This window comes from Lontra canadensis, unplaced genomic scaffold (genome assembly GCF_010015895.1).
Source record: "Lontra canadensis isolate GAN:19392208 unplaced genomic scaffold, GSC_riverotter_1.0 scaffold116, whole genome shotgun sequence".
NCBI classification, from domain to species: domain Eukaryota; kingdom Metazoa; phylum Chordata; class Mammalia; order Carnivora; family Mustelidae; genus Lontra; species Lontra canadensis.
In genome coordinates this window covers 1,472,327-1,492,622 of record NW_022631110.1, presented here as the reverse complement: position 1 = coordinate 1,492,622, position 20,296 = coordinate 1,472,327, and the positions used below count along the sequence as shown (strand labels likewise).

At 47.5% G+C, this 20,296-nt stretch overlaps 1 protein-coding gene across 1 annotated transcript in view; it reads right to left on the bottom strand.

The window, feature by feature from the left end:
- Window positions 1-18,440, bottom strand: part of NHS (NHS actin remodeling regulator) — a 336,054-nt gene extending 317,614 nt beyond the window's left edge. Inside the window, exon 1 of the mRNA XM_032840858.1 lies at window positions 17,521-18,440. Coding sequence (XP_032696749.1) covers window positions 17,521-18,064 — 544 coding nt within the window. The 5' untranslated portion in view covers window positions 18,065-18,440. The remainder of the gene's footprint in view (window positions 1-17,520) is intronic.
- Window positions 18,441-20,296: the final 1,856 nt, after the last annotated feature.

Genomic DNA, 20,296 nt, shown 5'->3' with positions numbered 1-20,296 from the left:
TCCCAGATTCACATTTTCAACGGTGTGGTCTCAAAGCCACTGAGCCGAGCCTCCGTTTCCTCATCTACCAAAAGACTAGAGTTCCAGCGCAGACTTTTGAGGGGCTTGTGAAATAACAGGGGATGGGACTAGCACAAAGCAGTCACACCACAAATGTTAGGTGACGTTGGGGGGTGGGTGTGTGTACGCACGTGCTTGAATCTGCTTGATGTCCACCTAAACATGCTCAAAAGAATACCCTTGATGCGACAAAAATTCAACCACCTTTCTTTTTTTTTATCATTTTTTTTATTTTCAGCATAACAGTATTCATTGTTTTTGTACCACACCCAGTGCTCCATGCAATCCGGCCCTCTCTAATACCCACCACCTGGTTCCCCCAACCTCCCACCCCCCACCTCTTCAGACCCTTCAGATTGTTTTTTCAGAGTCCATAGTCTCTCATTGTTCACCTCCCCTTCCAATTTCCCCCAACTCCCTTCTCCTAACTCCCCATGTCCTCCATGCTATTTGTTATGCTCCACAAATAAGTGAAACCATATGATAATTGACTCTCTCTGCTTGACTTATTTCACGCAGCATAATCTCTTCCAGTCCAGTCCATGTTGCTACAAAAGTTGGGTATTCATCCTTTCTGATGGAGGCATAATACTCCATAGTGTATATGGACCACATCTTCCTTATCCATTCGTCCGTTGAAGGGCATCTTGGTTCTTTCCACAGTTTGGCGACCATGGCCATTGCTGCTATAAACATTGGGGTACAGATGGCCCTTCTTTTCACTACATCTGTATCTTTGGGGTAAATACACAGTAGTGCAATTGCAGGGTCATAGGGAAGTCCTATTTTTAATTTCTTGAGGAATTTCCACACTGTTCTCCAAAGAGGCTGCACCAACTTGCATTCCCACCAACAGTGTAAGAGGGTTCCCCTTTCTCCACATCCCCTCCAACACACGTTGTTTCCTGTCTTGCTAATTTTGGCCATTCTAACTGGTGTAAGGTGGTATCTCAATGTGGTTTTAATTTGAATCTCCCTGATGGCTAGTGATGATGAACATTTTTTCATGTGTCTGATAGCCATTTGTATGTTTTCATTGGAGAAGTGTCTGTTCATATCTTCTGCCCATTTTTTGATATGATTATCTGTTTTGTGTGTGTTGAGTTTGAGGAGTTCTTTATAGATCCTGGATATCAATCTTTTGTCTGTACTGTCATTTGCAAATATCTTCTCCCATTCCGTGGGTTGCCTCTTTGTTTTCTTGACTGTTTCCTTTGCTGTGCAGAAGCTTTTGATTTTGATGAAGTCCCAAAAGTTTATTTTGGCTTTTGTTTCCTTTGCCTTTGGAGACATATCTGGAAAGAAGTTGCTGTGGCTGATATCGAAGAGATTACTGCCTATGTTCTCCTCTAGGATTCTGATGCATTCCTGTCTCACGTTGAGGTCTTTTACCCATTTTGAGTTTATCTTTGTGTACGGTGTAAGAGAATGGTCGAGTTTCATTCTTCTACATATAGCTGCCCAGTTTCCCAGCACCATTTATTGAAGAGACTGTCTTTTTTCCACTGTATATTTTTTCCTGTTTTGTCAAAGATTAACTGACCATAGAGTTGAGGGTCCATATCTGGGCTCTCTACTCTGTTCCACTGGTCTATGTGTCTGTTTTTCAAACACTGGAGGCAGGGCTGGCCACAGCAAAAAGTCGGAGTGAAGAAGAAAACACTATAGGCCGTGCTCTCAGCAGCGCCCCCACAGAAAAGAAAGGCCGCTTGCGATGAGCGAGAGATACCCAGGTCCTCAGTAAGTCTGGATTCCTAAAAGCCTCATTTCTGATAAAGCCCTTTTGCATTTCACACCTGGTGAGTCAAGAAGAGCATATCTTCTGCCCCCCCCCACCAACCTGCGACACATGCCTTCACAGAGCTGTCTCACTAGGCCTTTGGTTTTTATAAAAGGCAAAAAAGTCAAGTCACCTCTGTGTTTGAAGAAAATCTGGTTAATGGTCCAAAGCAGTCTCCTCATGAAAAAAAATCAGCTCACCTATCCTTTAGTTAGGAAAAGGAATGAAGCCAAGTATAGTAAAATTCAAAGCCATGTTCAAATTTATTAGAAAACCCCACTCTTAAAGGCCCAGCTGTGTGTCACACTGCGGCAGGGTCCCCTGGGGCTTCTCGCAGCCATTTTTCAGGCTCTACTGTGAAGGCTTCACACACCTTCTTACACAAAGTGAACTCAATACTCCATCAAAACACAAGGCAGCCGTGGGGCTGCCTGGCCTGTAGAGAGGTCCCAGATGGTCCCAGGATGCTTGGAGCGGAGCGTCTGGACTGAGACATTCACCCCTCAATTCTCCAGTCATGGTCATTTCAGAACAGTGAGGAAGCCCCTGGGCCTGGGGTATGGGGGGCAGGGGAGGTGTGCACCACTCACTGAGTCCAGGATCTCAAACCTCCGCAAAGGAGTCTGGGAAACTGAGCCTAGGTCAGGGGTTTGAAAGAAAGTCCCCAGGGCAGTTTTAGAACTTGCATGAAGCCTTTTCAACCCCCAGAATCCACAAAGTCCCATCGAGCCAGGGTTGCTACTGTGTGGATCAGATACCCAAGTCCCTGAAAGCAGAGACCCAGAAGAAATCCTCTCGGGGGGGGGGGGGGGGGGCAGAAAAGCCTCCTCTCTACTTTGTCTCTTGCCCTTCTGAGGAAACATTCTGTTTTTTGCTTCAATTTTGCATAAAACCTTGATGGTGGGCAATCAGAGAAGGCAACTCTCCAATAGCTCTAAGGTTAATCCAGCCAAGTGATTAGAGAACTCACCAGTCTTCTCCTTTCCCCATCCAAGGAACATCTGACATCTGAACATCTGACAGGATTCTCCTTCTCACAGAGGAAGAACCGAAGCAGCGCCAACCAAGATTCCAATGTCATACTCCAATGACTTGGACTTTGCAAGTGATGTGAAACATGGCTTTGTTAAGAGCCCTTGTTTGAGAATCAAAAGTCCCCATAACTATGCTTTAATTTAAAAAGAGGGGGAATAAGGGTCCTTTTAAGTAGATCACATTTCTTCCATTTTAGTCATCAAAACTTTGCCACTGAGCATCAGTGATAATCTTTAGAGAAAAAGCAGAGCAAAACTTTGGCTTAATCTAGAAACCAAAGGACAAGCAGTAAGAACAGTCACTGTCATAGCCTTGAAGTATCTTGTTGAGGGAGAAAGTTTTGTAAAATTATAAGGCAGGGAGTTTTTACCAAACAGAAATGTGTAGGTATGTTGAGCAAAAGACAGGAACTGGGATGTTCATAGCAACATTGTTCAAAAGAGCTAAAACTGAAAACTATTCACATGCCCACTGATAAGTAGAATAGACAAAGCAGGGCGCCTGAGTGGCTCAGTTGGTTAAGCGTCTGCCTTCAACTCAGGTTATGATCCTGGAGTCCTGGGATCGAGTCCCACATCCCGCTCCCTGCTCGGCGGGGAGTCTGCTTCTCCCACTGACCTTTCTCCACTCACTGTCTCTCATTCTCTTGCTCTCTCAAATAAATAACTAAAATGTTAAAAAAAAATAGACAAAGCATGCTATATTTATAGAAGGGAATACTATATAGCAATGAAAACAAACCAAGCTATATGCAACATGAATGTGTCACATAAATAAAATTTTGAGCAAAAAAAAATCCAGAAATAAAAAAAAGCACATGGTGTAGGATTCCTAAATAAGCCAAAAACAATCTATGCCATTAGAAGTCAGGATAACGGCTACCCTTGGGAAGGTATGACTGGACAGGAACATTGCTAGAAAGCTTCAAATGCTTTTTCTTATTCCAAGTGCTGACTACAGAGGTGTGCTCAATTTGTAAGAATTCACTGAGTTGTACACTTAGGATTTGTGCACATTTCTGTATTTGTGTTATAATGAGATCTTTGAAGTTTTACAAACATATGTATATCATTTATACACGGGAGTGGAGGGGGAGAATTCTTTCGGTTCCAGGTAGCAACATTTCTCCAGAAACTGGAACTCTGTCAACAAGTTTCTATTTCCATTTCCTTACTTGAAGAAAGGTGCCACACTGCTGTGGTCACCGAGACCAACTCTCTATGTCTCTCAGAAAAGATCCTACAGTTCAGTGCCTCTTTTACTCAGTTAAAGAACACTTGGGAGTGTCCTTTATATGTTCTTTATACTTGGGGAGTATACTCCCAAGAATATTTGGGAGTGCTTTCATCATCAGTGCATTTTCAGGAAAAGCAGTCCTTTTTAGGGTCTGTGTTAGGGTGTGCTGACGCTAACTGTCCTAACAGCTCCTAAATGGAACGATGAAAGTGTACTTCTCCCTCATGTGCAATCCAGTCGGGTGCTGGCAGACAGCCTTTCATGTGGTGATCCAAGGGACCTGGGCTCCTCCCATCTGGTGGCCCTACCATCATCCCTAAGGGGCTCAGAGTCTTCTGCTAAACCCTCTGCATGCAGCCAGCAGACTGAAGAAGAAAGAAGCCACAGAAGCTTATGTAGGAGCTTTTATATTTCCATCCTAGGGCAAGGCAGTTATCCCTCCCACGGCCATTGGACAGAACTCAGTCACGGGGTTCAACCTAACTGCAAGAGAGGCTGGGAAATGTAGTCCAGCGATGTGTCCAGGAAGAAAAGGGAAGAGTTGGTGAACATCTTGGCCATTCTCTGCCATGGTCAGCCCAGATCTATCATCTGCTCTCTTCTGCTAGCCGTTCCATTGTCTGACTACAATAAGCAGAGGACAAATCTGTGGACATGTCATTACAGGAGAAGATACAGACAGTTCCAGAAAATAAGGGCATGGGTGTCTACACTCGGCACCACTTCCACAATGGCACACATCCTAAGCCAGGCCTTTCCCCGCCCCTGAAGAATGGCTGCCAGATGCTAAATTGTTCCTGCAGTGTTCCAACATGAGTGAGGCCAGCCAAGCCAGAAAGCAGGGTGGCATTCTTCTGTCCTCACTTTTACCACACATCCAGCTGCCCAGAATACTTATACTGGTTGAGGAGCCGTGGGGACCGGGTTTAATCCATTTTTATACCTATTTCCTTTTCCCGAGCCCCTAATAATCATGATAAAACAGTAACAAAAATAATAGCACCCACGGCACACACACACTGTATTCTGTGTATGCGTGACACGTGGCTGGTGCGCTCCATGGATGGACTCACTCCGTTTTTACAATGATTCTACGTGGTGAGTACTAATAGTGTCCCATTTCACAGATTTCCCATACTTCACAGATTTTATTCCCAATATTCCCATATTTCATGAAATATGTCCCATATTTCACAGATAAGGAAACTAAGGCACAGAAAGAATTTGTCTAAGATCGCACAGCTGGCAAGTAGTGGAACTGGGAGAATCAAAAGGCAACATACACTTCTACCAGAGAAGTGACCAGGATGAGGAACACAGCCAGGGATCATGACAAAATTCCAGTCCTTCAGGGAGTAAACCTTGAACCTAAGCTTCCTAAGTGGAGGGCTTGATGCAACCAAGCTGAAGGCCACAGAAAAGCATACAGAGCAACTTGGAAAGAAAACAAAGTACAAGATAAGAAGTCAAGGAAAGACTCTGTGGGGTTTTTTCTTTTATGTTTTGTTTTGTTTTTTACCTTTCCTTCTCACTCAATAGCCATTAAAACATCTCCGCTGACAAATCAAGAAAACCTGAAAGGGCTTCAAATTTACGTCGACAAACCAATACATTGAATAGCTGCTCGCTGTCTTCACTCAAGTGAATCTGTAAGCAAATCCCATTTCTCACCATCTCTTCCCACCCTAGCCCCAGCCTGAGGTTCGCTGGTCTCAGGGTGTAGGGCAAAGAGTTAAAATAAAGCTACACAAGCGGCAACCTTACGCAATGTATTTTTCTTCACGCAATTGGATTAGTTTTAATTAGCAAAGGCTAAAACTTTGCCAGATGAGCACTCGTGACATCGGATACCTGAGCAGAGTTCCAACGTCTCTTGTCTCACACAGTAGGAATTTCAGCCAAGTGAAACTCCAAGGAAACCTCTCAGGGTCTCTTCTCGGTCTGCCCACCTTACCCCAAACTCTGAAGCATCCATCCAGTGCTCAGGTTTGGGAAGCAGAGAGCCCTAGGACTTCTCATGGAAAAGGATTTCTGCGGTATTTATTCATGCTGCACCTGCCCCCTGCCCCGAAGTTCTTCTCTAGACTCGAACTCTCAACAGACATGTGCCATCTTCCAGTTGAAGCACTGCAGGGGTGAGGAGGGGTTGGCTGAGGCAGAACTCTGATGCGAAATTAAAAAGGAAAATACAGCTTTACTTACATTATTAAAATATAAATACAGGCTTGAGGAACAGAGTCCAGATGCATGCTGGAGAGAAACATAAATATTGATATTAAATTCTAATGAACATTATGTCTCACTGGCTGTCATCCCTCCTCAGAGCTACTAGCTCCTCCATCCCTCAGATGTCTGGCATTAAAAATCAAGAGTAGCTGAACTCCAGAATAGGGCTTCTTATTTCGCAAACCTAAATGCACTTGGAATAATCAGAAATCAGATTTTAAAGAACTTTCTTCATCCTCCGTCTAGGCTTCACGCATCAGCATCGGCTGGAAACACACGTACAAATCAGTATTCCCTGCTACTTCAAAATTTGTCGGAGATGAACACATTCTTTTTTTTCACATCCTCTAAAATGTTATTTTAGCTTTATCGTAGAAAAACTCCAACTTCTAAATTAATCCTGGGGCCTCTGAGGCCAGATTCTTATCCCTGTCCCAGCTCCTCCCTAAAGCTCAGCACCACGATGTCATAAACAGCCAGTGCCATGAGACCGAGGGAACTCCACCATCACAATTTGTCTTGAAAATCTTGGGGCGCCTGGGTGGCTCAGCTGGTTAAGCGTCCAACTCTTGGTTCGGCTCAGGTCATGACCTTGGGATCGTGGGATCAAGCCCCACATCGGGCTCTGCACTCAGCAGAGAGGCTGCTTGAAGATTCTCTGTCTCTCCCTCTGCCCTCCCTGCCCCACTGGTGCTCTCTCGTGTGTGCAGGTGCTCTCTAAATAAATAAATCTTTAAAAAAGGGTCTAGTTGGCCATGGTGAGGATTTCGCTTTCCACTCACAGTGAAATGGGGACTCATTGGAATGTTTTCAACCTAGGAGTAACGTGATTGACTTAGAGTTGAAAATCTGATACAAGAAAATCTGATACAAGAAAAAATCTGATACATGGAGTCATTAGTTCTCAGTCTAATCCTACTGAAGAACCCCCAAAGCCCCCGTGGAAATACTTCTCTTCTCTTCTGTGCCCACAGTCATAGAACGGGCCCAGTAGGGGCTAGTGTCAGGGCACCTGGAGCTCAAACAGTGCTCTCCTAACTCCAACCGGTGTTCTCTACTTGGAGCGAGAAAACGGTCTGTATCTTTAATAGGGGTGTGGGTTACACAGATGAAACTCACCAAACCACACACTTGAGAGCTGTACATTTCATCATATGGAAATTCAACCTTGATTTCTTTTTAAAAAGAGTACCAGAACATCTTTTAAAATTTTCCAAAGTAGCAAAATAAGATTAATCAACAAAACTCTAGAAGTGCCGACTTCCTGGACATTCAGAGGTGGCTTTACGAAAGGCATTAGATGTATGTGAGAATTTGCTTGTGCTCCTCCTAGAAGGAGCACAACACGTTCTAACATGGTTTCCTTTGAAGCAAGTCTGGCAGGGTACGAGGGGAGGAGAGCTTTCCATTCCTTTTCTATTTTATGCCCCTCTGTATGGGCTGCATCATCTAGCCCTAAAACATGAAACAAAAAAATGTCAACAGCTCTAAAGCAGATCCAACCACATCTCATTCCTTCTGCCAAACCACTACCTCTCATCAGAAAAACTGCCAACAGCCTCCCACTTGTTCCCCCTGCTTCTACTCCTGCCTCCCCCTCCTGACTCCCCGTGCGCCTGCCACCCCACACAGCCGCTTCATATCACAATAGCCAACGTAATCCTTTTCAACTCTAAGTCAATCATGTTACTCCTTGGTTGAAAACATTCCAATGAGTCCCCATTTCACTCCAAGTGGAAAGCAAAATCCTCACCATGGCCAACTAGACCCTCCATGAGCCACCTCCCTGGCCTCCTCTCCTCCCACTCTTCTCCTTACTCACTCTACATGTACCACACTGGCCCGCTCGCCATCCCTCCAGCAGGCCAAGCACGTTCTCCCTCCACTAGAGCCCTCTTCCTCCAGCTGCCCACGTCATTAACTCTGTCACCTCTTGCCAATCTGCACTCAAACACTGCGTCCTTAATGAGGCTCGCCTGACCGCACCATGGCAAACAGCAACCCCGGGCCAGTCCCCTGGCTGGCCCTCACCCTGCTCTAGTTTCTGTTTGCCCAGAACACACCTCCTAAGATGCTTTGTAAATCTGCTGAAAGGTATGTTTGTTTCTTTAGGTTTGTTCTTTAGGTTTTGTCTCCCTCCTCTGAAAGCTGTTGGTAACTTTTTGCTCACTGATGGAGCTCAAGTGCCTACAGCAGTGCCTGGCAGAGAAGAAATGCATGAACCTAAATGATAAGATCGCTGGTCAAATGGTTTTATTTCTACACTTTTCTGCATAACAAAAAGCGCACGAAGAGCTCGGAGATCCTGGGAGTCCTCTGACCATGCACGGGGACACAGGCTGCTTGCCCAGTGGTCTCCTTGCCCCCAGAGCAGCCAGGTCACAGATTTAGGCACAGGTTTCACCTAGTTGGACAAAATTAACACATGCCTCCCACTCTGTGTGATTCAATTACAGCAGCGATAAAATAAGAGCCAATAATTAGCAGGGGCTCACCATGTGCCAGGCACCGCTCCCAGCGCCCATGCACCCTGGCTCCTTCCATCCCGTGGACAACTGGATGCAATAGGTACCACTTTTATCTCCATCCCATAACAGACAGTCAAAAAGAAATACTCAGAAAATTGCCCAAAGTCATACAGCCGTAAGGGGGTGGAGCTGGGATGTGAAGCCTGGTGGTCTGACTTCAGAGCCCAGGCTCTTAGCCACATTCTCGCTTGCTTCTCTGCAATTAGATAAACCGGACACTTGCCAACCTCACTCAAATTGAGCCTAAGCAAATGCTAAAGGTCATGAATCCCAAACCTTTCCCTAAGGAACAGGTGATAAGGACATGAGCTATCATAGAAGAAAGAGATAAGCTCTCTGATTCTCTGCCTTTTACAAAACCAGGCACTTTGGAGTCTGAGAAATGGACCCTAGGACCCAGAGAATCCCCTTGCAGTCCAAGGCTGCAGTCACTCTATGGCCAAAACACCAAAGCAGATTCCCCAAAATAAACTCTTCATCCACTCTATACAAGAAAACTTAAATGGCCCCTCTGATGGCTGCAGGCGAGTCCAGTTTGAGCCAGACTAACCTCATTTCCCTTTTGAGTAGGGTTATTAGACTGCAAGATCAAAGGGATGCTACAGACATATGGTATCTTGATTTCAGCAAACCATTTGACAATTGCTCATGATGATAGATCTTGTGGGCAAGGTGGAGAAATGTGGTTTTAATGGGAAGGTGGGGGGTACATTTGCGGCTGCTGCAACAATGGTACCCGAGGAATGCTGTTGAACAGACATCAGCTTGGAGGGACACTGCCAGTACTGCCTGCCAATGGACCCCGGCCTTGAGTCCATCTGAACAATCATTTTATTAGAGATGTGGATGATGGGCTAGAATCATGTTTATGATGTCTGCAGAGAGCAAAATGCTGTGGGCAACAGCTGACACAGTGAATCAAGACTTTAAACCATCACCACTGATTGGAAATGAAAGAGCAAAGCAAGCAAGATTCAATTCAACAGAGACAATGGGAGAGTCTTGTGAAATTTAAGTTCAAAATCCCAAGTGCACAATGGAATAGGGGAAACCTCATGTAAAAGAACTGCTGCTGTAAAGCAAAGTCGCGGGCCATAAAAGCAATACAACAATGCAGCGACAACGTCGTGCAATGGTTAAAATAACAGAGGCCTGGGCCACCTTCGTCCTAACAGGGCATCCATATGAACAAAGGAATGGGTCCATTTGTGCTCTGCAACCCTGGGCAGGAGGTTGGATTTGATAGATACTTAGGTCTTTCCCAACTCTGGGATCCAAGATTCTCCTACTCTTGGGAAATTCATTTTATTCGTGGTTAGTTTCACATTCAAGGACTTAGGTACTTATAACTAAGTAATCTCTCAGTGTATGGATGTCCAGGTCCTCAGATTCCTGTTTCCAGACACACAAACCTTCTCATTTTCATCAGTGAATTCAGTGATGGACATTAATGTCAGAAACAAAAATTGACCATGCCTGTCTCACTCATTCAACAAAGTTGAGCCAGACGGGCTTTCTGCCCTTTGTGGCCTTGCGATCTGGTAGAAGGGCTCTCCAAAACCTTTTTTCCACAAATTCAGTCCTTAGAATGAGAGCCTTACATTGAAAAACCACTCTTACCTCATTATTTTTTATTTCACTTATTATTAGGATAAGATTTATGAGGAATTCTTGATACAAAAAGAACTTTCAGGAATCTTTGTGATTGATGGTTTTGTCCAGGCATACTCTTCCCATGATTTTTTAATAGAATGTCCTACAAAAATCTCATGTTACATGAGTTTTAATAGTAAAAAGTCACAAAAGAAAAAAATAAAACTGAGCTGTCAAAATAAAATTCCAACTACATTCAAAATCATCTTTGTCCCTAAAATTTCAAAGTATTATATGAAGTCAATGACTCCTTAAGACTCTTGGACAATAGGAGAGATTTCATATGTCATTGCAATTTAAAGGTAATGCCCATTAAAGGTAGACCAGAAGCTCTGAGACTCCAGACATTTCTGAAAGCTTATGTGGAATTTACACTTTCCTGATGGCATTATGTGGGAAAGGCCTCCACAAACAGGAAGAAAGAAATCTTTTTTGTTACCGTCTTAGCATTATCAGCCCCAAAGAATCTCAAGGATTTCCTAGGTAAAGTAGTTCAGTAGTTTTGATTTAAAAGCCCAATCCAGTACAAGAAAGGTCTAGAAGGAAATGTGTTGCTGTTACGAGTTATGAGGAAATTACAACCATGAATTATTAACCTTTGAAAGATTGCTTTCTTCTCAGTTGTTCTGTGATGGATTTAAAAGCAGCTTTCAATGGAGCTGTTAGGATCTCCTAATGCATCAGAGAAGCTCGCTGAGCAGAGACAGGAGGAAAAGAAATCTAACCACAGTTACTCAAACATCCAAAAAAACGCATTAACCAGACTACAAATGGTTTTCCAAGTGGTAGAATGAACAGAATGGGAGAGGAAAAGGATCATCCCCCCAAGAGCGGAATGAGCCCAAAATGATGGAATTACCCAATGTGTTATTTCCTAGTATCTTTCTGGGTTTACCAGTTTCTGTGTCTGCTCTGGCTGAAATTATGCTTCACAAATACGGAGCTGGGATCTCCTGGGGCCGTCACTGACTCCATTCGCAGGACCGTGAACAGTATTCTCAAAGGCTGCCCGATGGAACACTGAAGAACTAAGTGGATGCATCTTCATCATAGTAGACTTGAGTTCCTTCCATGTCTCTTCTCACCCCTGAAGCACTGAGGATATCCTCTAAAGGGTAAGAAGTTATCTCCAGACCCACTGGAGAGCATCTGGGAGGGGCTGGGCATGTGGCTAATATTAATAATCCGGGGATACATAGTTCAAGGAAAAAGAGTGAGAAATATCACCTCTACTATACTCCTGGCCCTAGGTCTTTGCCTTCATAGTTCAAAAATTAAACAGATTGTTTTGGTCTGGGTTCCCCCAGATCCAATGAGTGCAAGTATAAGTTTCTGTGGAAGTCAACCCCAAGAACCACCCGCAGAGATATGAGAAAGTGAGATGGAGAATGGAAGACAGAGAATACATAGTACATTATCACATAAGTCAGCACTTCAGGGCAACTAGAGCTCAGTTCTACTGGGGAGCCCTGAGAGATAGCATGCAACATGCAAGGGAACTGGGGCATTTGTCCACGAGTGCCCCATCCATCATCCATCATCCGTCGGCCACTGCTGCAGGGGCATTTAACTCGCTGGCACTTCTGGTTTTGCCCCTGTTCAAGACCAACCATGATCCACTGGCCAAGCGGAAAAAGCCCTAAGCAGAGTTAGGAGTTTATAGTCGTAGCCTTCAGCATGGCGGGGGGCGGGGGTGGCCGAAGGAATACAGACAGAGCACCAACACTGTCTGCTGTTCAGAATGAGAAAAGCTATCATAAAAGTTAGCACACAGTTCTAGAAAACTTGTAGGTGGAGGGGTGGTAAGCAAGCAATCAGGTTCCACTTCATGGAGAAGATAATATGCTGGTGAGTATCAAAGAATGAGTAGGAATTAATCAGTGAAATGTTCCAGAAGGAAAGAGTAGTATACACAAAGGCATGAAGAATGAGAAAACCTGGCAAGTTGGGGAACACCCAGTAGTTCAGTATGGCTGGATTAGGGTAATAGATGGAGAAGGCAGAGAGGGACACTGGGGAGAAGAGCAGGAGATGGAGCTTGGCACAGAGACAGAGGCATATTGAGAAGGGCCTTGACTTTAATATAGTAATTCCCCTGGATTTGTGTAGTGGTACATGGGAGAAAAGTCTAGTACTTGAAACACAGCTTGTGAACTCAGACCTGGGTCCTAATTCTAGGCTCCAGAACTTTCTAGCTGTTGCTACCTGGAGCAAGTTGCTAACCCTTGGTAAAGTGGGAAAATAACAGTACCTCTCTCACAGAGTTATTGTGAAAATTAAATAGGTAATTCATATAAATGCCTTAGCATAAAGCCCAACATATGGAATTCAATAAATATCAGCTCAAAAATAAAATCAATCCACTCAATAGAGGATAAAAGTTTCACTGCAGTGCAATGGAGAAAAGGTCTTTTCGGTAAGTAGCAATGGATTAATTGCACATCAATAAGGAGAAAACTAATCTTGACCCCCTACCTCACATCACTTGCAAATATCAATGCCATATGACTTGTGGATGTAAATGACAAAGGCAAAACAAAAAAAAAATGTCTAGAACATGGAAGAATATCTTTATGAACTTGGGGTCAGTGAGGAATTCATTTACGAGCAAACAAAACAGAACACAAAAACGCTAACCATAAAGAAAAAGATTGATAAACCTAACTATGTAAAAATAAGAACGTTTGCTCACCAAAAGATAACACTAAGAGGGGCCCCTGGGTGGCTCGGTGGGATAGAGCCTCTGCTGTCGGCTCAGGTCATGATCTTGGGATCCTGAGATCGAGCCCCATATCCCCCACATCGGGCTCTCTGCTCAGTGGGGAGCCTGCTTCCTGTTCTCTCTCTGCCTGCCTCTCTGCCTCCTTGTGATCTCTGTCTGTCAAATGAATAAATAAAATCTTAAAAAAAAAAAAAGATAACACTAAGAGAGTAAAAAGGCAAGCCACGGAGTTAGGGAAGGTATTTGCAGTATCTAGAGCTCACACATGAAGCATATCCACAGTATATAAAGAACACCTTCAATTTTAAAAGGTACAAAAAAAACTTACTGAAAAATGAGCAAAGGCCATTAACAGGCAGTTAACAAAACAGCATATCCAAAGAGCCAAAAATATATATGAAAAAGTGTTCAATCTCACAAGCTATCAGAAAAATGCAAATTAAAACTAAAACAAGAACTTTATTACCTACCCACCAGGGTAGCTTTAGTTAAAAAGACAGTATCAGTGTTGGTGAGGATATGGAGCAACTGGAACTTCGAGAAGTATAAACTGGTACAACCAGTTTAGAAAACTGGCAGGTGGTAACTACTAAAGCCAATACCCATCCCCTGTGAGCCAGCAATTCTACACTTAAATATATACCAAACAGCTGTGGCAACGTTAGCTCATCAAAACACATGTGAAAAAATGCAATAGTCCTAAACTGGAAACAACCCAAATGTCCATCATCAGGAGAACGGATCAATGAATTGTGGAGTACACACACGATGCACAATTCTCTTCAGCAATGAGAATGAGCAATCTGCCATCCGTGCAACAAATTGGAAGAATGTTATGTAATCTTGTATCTAACACTGCTAACCCAACAAGCAGATAGGATGTGACTCCACTTACATAAAGTTCAAAACCAAGACAATCTCACTGAGGGGGGTAGAAGTCAGAATAGTGGTTACTTTGGTGGGGGGGGGGGTAAAAGGCCCGTGGAAGAGGTTTCAGGAAAAAGTAGTGCTTTTTTTCTCAGGCTGGATAATGGTTACAAGAGTTGTACATTTACGGTCTCTGCACTTTTCTGTAGGAATGTTAAAGTTCATTATAAAACTTCCTTTAAAACTCAGTGACAAATACAAGCAACGGCAACCAAAAAGCCAACGACATTAAAATGTCTAAGGATGAATGGCTTAGGGTCGAGGCTTGTGAAGTAATTCCAAAGTCTCAGGTTTTAGTGACTGAAAAGCTGGACATACTTCAAGTTTATGACCATAAATCTCAGAGGGCTCTCAACACAGCCAGGTAATCCCGCTGCACTTCCTTACTGCATCCAGGTTCCCTCCCTGAGACAACATTAACACCCAGCCTGCTCTCCTCACATTACCAACACCATCTCAGCTGAGGACCTCCCTATGCACGCACTGAGAAAAATCAATGTAGTCATGTAAGAGCACCCCCCACCACCAGCTCAGCAGCCCTCAGCCATCTCTACCCCTATGTCTCACACTCACATCTCCAGTCTGGGTCTCTCTCTTGAGCTCAGAACTCACACATCTAACTGTCTAAGACACATAAGGCATCTCAAGTTGATATGGCAAAAATACAAGACTACTGATGTCACGTGCATGCGTGCGCACACACACCCAATAAAATATCCACTCTTCCACTAGCCTTACCCATTTCTGGAAATAGTACCATCTTAAGACCAAAAAAAAAAAACACCCAAAACTAGAAGCCATCCATAACTATTTTTTTCCAATGATACCTTATACCCAATCCGATTAATAAATCCTGTCAATTCAGAGGGGCTATGGGTGGACTACCAGTGGCATCTACTACATTATACGTCTCCCTTTAGCACTGGCCAAAGCCTAAGGGAGTTTCAAAGGGAGAGGAAACCTAGAAGTGACTCACACTCCCTTTTCTCCTCATTTGAAGGTATCTGGGTGCCTCTATACTCCCTGGATAGCCTTCCCACACCAGCCATCGTCCCTTCGTAGTCTGCATGGCTTTTGTAGGGGTGACATGATCCGACATACACTTCAGTGAAATCACTCCCGAGGCAAGGCTGGAGGCTGGTAGACCAGTTAGACAGTGTGACTGGTGATGGTGGTCAGGACTAGGGAGGTATCTATAGGACTGAAAAGTGGTAGGACTCTGAATTGACAGGATTTATTAATCGGATTGGGTATAAGGTATCATTGGAAAAAAATAATTATGGATGACTTCTAGTTTGGGGGTTTTTTGGGTGCCATCCAATATTTATATGGACAAGAGAAGAGAAAGGTCTGGACACAAAGTGTGGAGATAATAGTTTAGAAAAATTCAAAAATAAGAGATTTTAAGTTCATCCCTGGGTATTAATTAGCCCCATCTTTATTTATCTATTCATGTATAAATACGTATAAAGAGTATATAGCCATCAAAAATCCTCGCTTTTCTCCCTCAATCATTAGTCTGCACTCTTGTAAAAAGGGCCTTAAAGGACTGTGTTAAATGCCAGATACGTGAGGGCCCGCTGCTCTCTCTAAAGCAAGAGGGGAGAAAGGAGCACATTCCCTTCCAGCACGGGGTTTCACTTGTGTGAGATCTAATTTAAGGAGTGATGTGCCCCCACACACACACGCACAGAAAGGTATGCACCACTCAACAGTCCGCAAAACTTCCCTCCAGTTCTTCTGAAGTGAAGTTACCACTCACCCCAAACGCACTCCCCAGATATCAGCGCTGTAGAAAGTGAAGGGCTTGTCCCTGCTGTGTCGTTTGGGTTTTTCTTTTTTTTTTTTTTTTTAAGGAGGCAGGATTAAAGCGCTCATTTCAAGTCCCAAAAGTAAAATACGACTTGGCCTACGGCAGTCCTAATTCTTTCCAGAACTCATCCCGGAATTGCCCTTTTAAACAACCAGTCATTAACCCAACTCTGGGTCTTTTATAGCTGCGAAAACCGATCGTGCACATCATTTATTCATTACGCTTATTATTATCGTTATTGCAGAAGAGCAGCGGATTCCTGGGGCGCGGTGCAAAGGGGTCTTTGTTGGGGGGGTGGAGGTCCGCGAGTGGGGGGCGTCGGGGAGGAGGCTGGGGCTGGGTTGCAGGGCAGAGGTGCCCGGAAATCCCCGAGGAAGGATGCCGCGACAGCGCCCCCGCCTCGCGCGCTCCGCGGCCACCGCGCTCCGGCGCAGCTGCTGCAGCAACCGAGGAAGCTTCTTATGTAAGTCAGAGCCGCTGACATCACCTTCGCCGCGAGCGTCGCAGCCGGACTAGGCGCCAAAGGACCGGCGCGCCGGCCTAGCGCCCCCGCCCACCGTCGGTTCTTTCCTAAGGGATGCGGCCGCCGCCTGATTCGACCGAGAGTGCGCCAAGGGACCCTGCTGAGCGCCCCTGGGAGGGCAGATGACACAGAATGACATTGACTGGGAGCCCTAGGGTGTCGCCAGAGTGAAGTTAAAGGGCAGCAAAGATGCCCAAGGGTCTTCCACACGCGGGGAGATTGGGGCGACAGAACACGGTGGGGGAGGGGGGACGGGGACACGCCTCCCCGATCCTCAGAAGGCGGACGGCTGGGAGAGCCATTTAGTAGGGCTCCGGTGCTGGCGGGCGCAGGAAAGATGCCCGGGGCCTGGGACACTCCTGCCTCCACGCCCATCCCCTCGGCCCCGCCCGGCCACAAGGTTAGAGCAGAGGCTTCCGAGTTCACTCGCTCCGCGAGCTGCGCCGCGCTACGCAAGCGCAAGGCGCAAGTTCGGGGCTCGGCGCAGACCCTGAGGTAACAGCGAGAGTGACAAAACCGCTACGACGTTCCAATAGCCCAAAAAGGACGCTCACTACTCCTCGAGCACCCCCGCCCCAAGCACGCATGGAGGGCACTACAGGGCTCGGGGCTGGGCTGCTGGAAACCACGGGAGTTGCACCAACCCCCCACCCCCACTCCCGGGGAAGGCGAGTCCCGGGAATGAATGACAGACCCCTCTGCCTCCTGTGTCCCCAGCACTCTCCTTCTCAGCCCGCAGCTGCCGACGAGTTCCCAGGCCGCCCCTTTAACTTTCTACCCCTCCCCGCTCCCCGCCCCCCGCCGCGGCCGCATCTCCGCCGCCAGCGCAGCGGGAACTCCCAGCTCCGGGAGGACTGGGGTGGGTCCCAGGGGAAGGGGAGGGCGGCGGTGGGGGGCGGCGAGAGTGAGGTGCAGGCTGCAGCGGGCGCGGCGCCGCGGGGTGGGATTGCGGCGACCGGGGAGGGCGCGAGGGCGCGGCGCCGGAGCTCCGGGCGGGCGGACGGCGCGGGTACTCACGCACTGCCTCCTGCTTGGGGTCCAGCGTGCCGAGGACGCGCTGCACGCCGCCGAGCTTGCCCTGCAGCGCCCAGACGCGGCGGTGGGTCAGCTGGATGTCGCTCTCGAGCTCCTGGAAGAGGCTGCACGCGTGCCGGGCCACGTCCGAGAGCTGCCGGAGGACGCGGGCCAGCGCGGCGTTGCTGACCGCGCACAAGTCCAGCATGAGCAGCACGGCCGCCGCCGCCGCCGTGGACGCCTCTCCAGCCGCGGACGCCGCCTCGGCGACCCCCGCCGCGCTCTCCTCGCCCGCCGCTGGCGCCTCTCCGTGCGGCGGCTGCGCCTGGTCGGTCGGCGCGGGCAGCGGCGGCGGCGGCGGCGGCCCGGGGGGCGCACGGGCAGGATCCTCCGGCCCCAGCGCCACGGCCTCGTCCCGTCGGCCGGGCGGCTGCAGGGGCGGCGGCGGCTCCGCGCTGCCTCCGTTAGCGTCCTCCGCCGGGCCGGGCGCCGGGCGCCGCTGCCGGCACAGCCACTGCGGCTCCACGATCCTCTTAGCGAAAGGCATCCCGCGAAGCCGGGCCGCGACTTTCTGGTCTCCTCAAAGCGCCCCTTGCGAGCGGGGAACCGGGCGCGCCCACCTGGGCGGAGAGGGAGCAGGAGTCGGGCAAAGGCTCCACCGGGCGGTCCGGAGACGCGGGGGCTCCTCCGCTCACCTGGTCTCCTCTTCTTCCCCGCCCCTCTAGCAAATCAGTCCACCTGGTCCTCCTCCGGGCACACCGTTCCCTGGATAGGATGACAAGAGCGGGGCACAGAAATCCCGGGGTGCGCCTGGGCTCTCCTCACTTGCTTCCAACCCGGGTCGGCTGGCTCAGCTCCATCATTCCTGCCTCGCCGCCGCCGCCCCGGCCGCTGCCGCCGCCACCGCCTATATAAATGGGCGTGTATATGTGTGTGTGTGTGTGTGTGTGTGTGTGTGTGTGTGTGTGTGTGTGTGTGTGTCTCCGTGTGAGTGTGTGCGCGCGCCTCAGTTTGAAAGTACCCCGGCGCAGGCCTCTCCCCGCGCGCCCCTCGGCCGCTCCGGGGAGAGACTGCGCCCGGGATCTCACTCCCTCTCTGGGCGGGGAGGAGGTTTCGGAAAGGCGCTTTGAAAACCCGGAGAGAGGAATCCGCCTCCAGCCCAGCGCAGGAGGCGGCGCGGGGGCGGCGGGGCGGACGCAGGGCGGAGGGAGGCCGGGGCGAGGGGGGCGCAGCGCCCTGTGCGGCCGCTGGGAGTCACTGGTGGCCTCGCCGCGCCCGGCGCGCTCCGACGCAAAGGCACTCGCGTCCAAGGGGTTAGGATTGAGACTCTCAGCGTAGTGGGGGCGGGGAGTCCTCAAATTGGGGTTGGGGGTGTGGGTAGCAAGCGCAGAGGCAGGAGGGTGGGGTATTGGGGGTGCGGCAGATTTGGCGTGTTGAAGCAAGTTGCCTCGCCGAATTCCAGCTCTGAGCAAGTCCTTTGGGTTCTTAGCAAGAAAAACTGGGCTGCCCCTCTGAGAGCCCGGGGCCCTGTAAGCTGGTGAGACAGCTGGGGTGGGAGGTGATGAGGCTTGTGCGCTTCCCAGAGTAGCCGGGGTGCTGTTGATGCCTCTTCCCAGGCAACTCTTGGCCGCCTGCGTTGGGCCAGGTGGCTAAAGAGTTTCATGAATGAGGTCCAAACCACCAATGAGCGAAAGCCCCGGAAAACTGCTTGCAAAGTTCATTGGCACCTTAGGTGAGATAAGCCGGATCACCTGCGTGTTACCCTACTGGGCTAATCATACACAGGGATTTTCGAGTTCTCTATCAGAGAGGATTCACAGAAGAAAGTTTTCCCCTTCAGTTAACTGAAAGGTATAATTTCTAAAAATGCACGTATTTCGATTGCTGCAGTCCACAGGCTGGATGCTGTCAGCCTAAAACCCAAAAAAAAGAGTTTGGGAAATGTTAATAAAACACATGCTTTCATCCCTCCAAAAAGAATACTGTAAAAATATTTTTTTTATTTTAAAGCCGCAAGCCAGATCTTGGGAATGCAGCCTTCATTTCATGTGTCTAAAGAGAACATGGAAAAAATATGTTTTATGGCAACAATAAAGTTCTCCAGCCCTGCGGTGGTGCCTCCTCTCTTCTCTCCCTGCCTTTAGTGGGAGCCTGCACAGAGCCCCCACAGTCAGCCCTTTGGACTGGCCCACACTTTGGTTATAAAGGCTTCAACAGACCCTTCTCTTAGTCTACCAAAAAAAAATATTAATAACATTCTGGCAAGGGAATGTCCTTGTTCATAAAAGATCCAGGGTGGGAATTTGAGGGTAAAGGGTCATGATGTCGGCAAGGTATACATAAAGGGTCTGGTAACATCAACAAGAACAATGATGATAATAGTCATGTGTATGTCCAAAGACAGAGAAAAAGAATATGGCAAAATGGGCAAAATAATGAGTCTAGGTAAAGGGCATTTTCGGAGTTGTCATACATTTCTTACAACTTTACATTTGGTTTTGTTTCCAAACAATAAATGAAAGAAGAAAATATTTTGAGAAAGGGTCTTTCCGGAGTTGTTTTTTATCTCACAAGTCTCAAAAGCTTAGAGCTTGTTGTTTTCAAACTCAGCTTGACTTTTTAATATGTTCAAAATTCTGAACATGAGCTCTGCTAGGTGGCCAAGCCACACACTCCTCCCTAAACATATTGAGGCATAAAGAACAATGAGTTTTAAAGGCATCCAGTTAGCAAGCCTTGTGGCAAGTCTGCCCTACCTCTCACTCCCCCTCACCCAGCA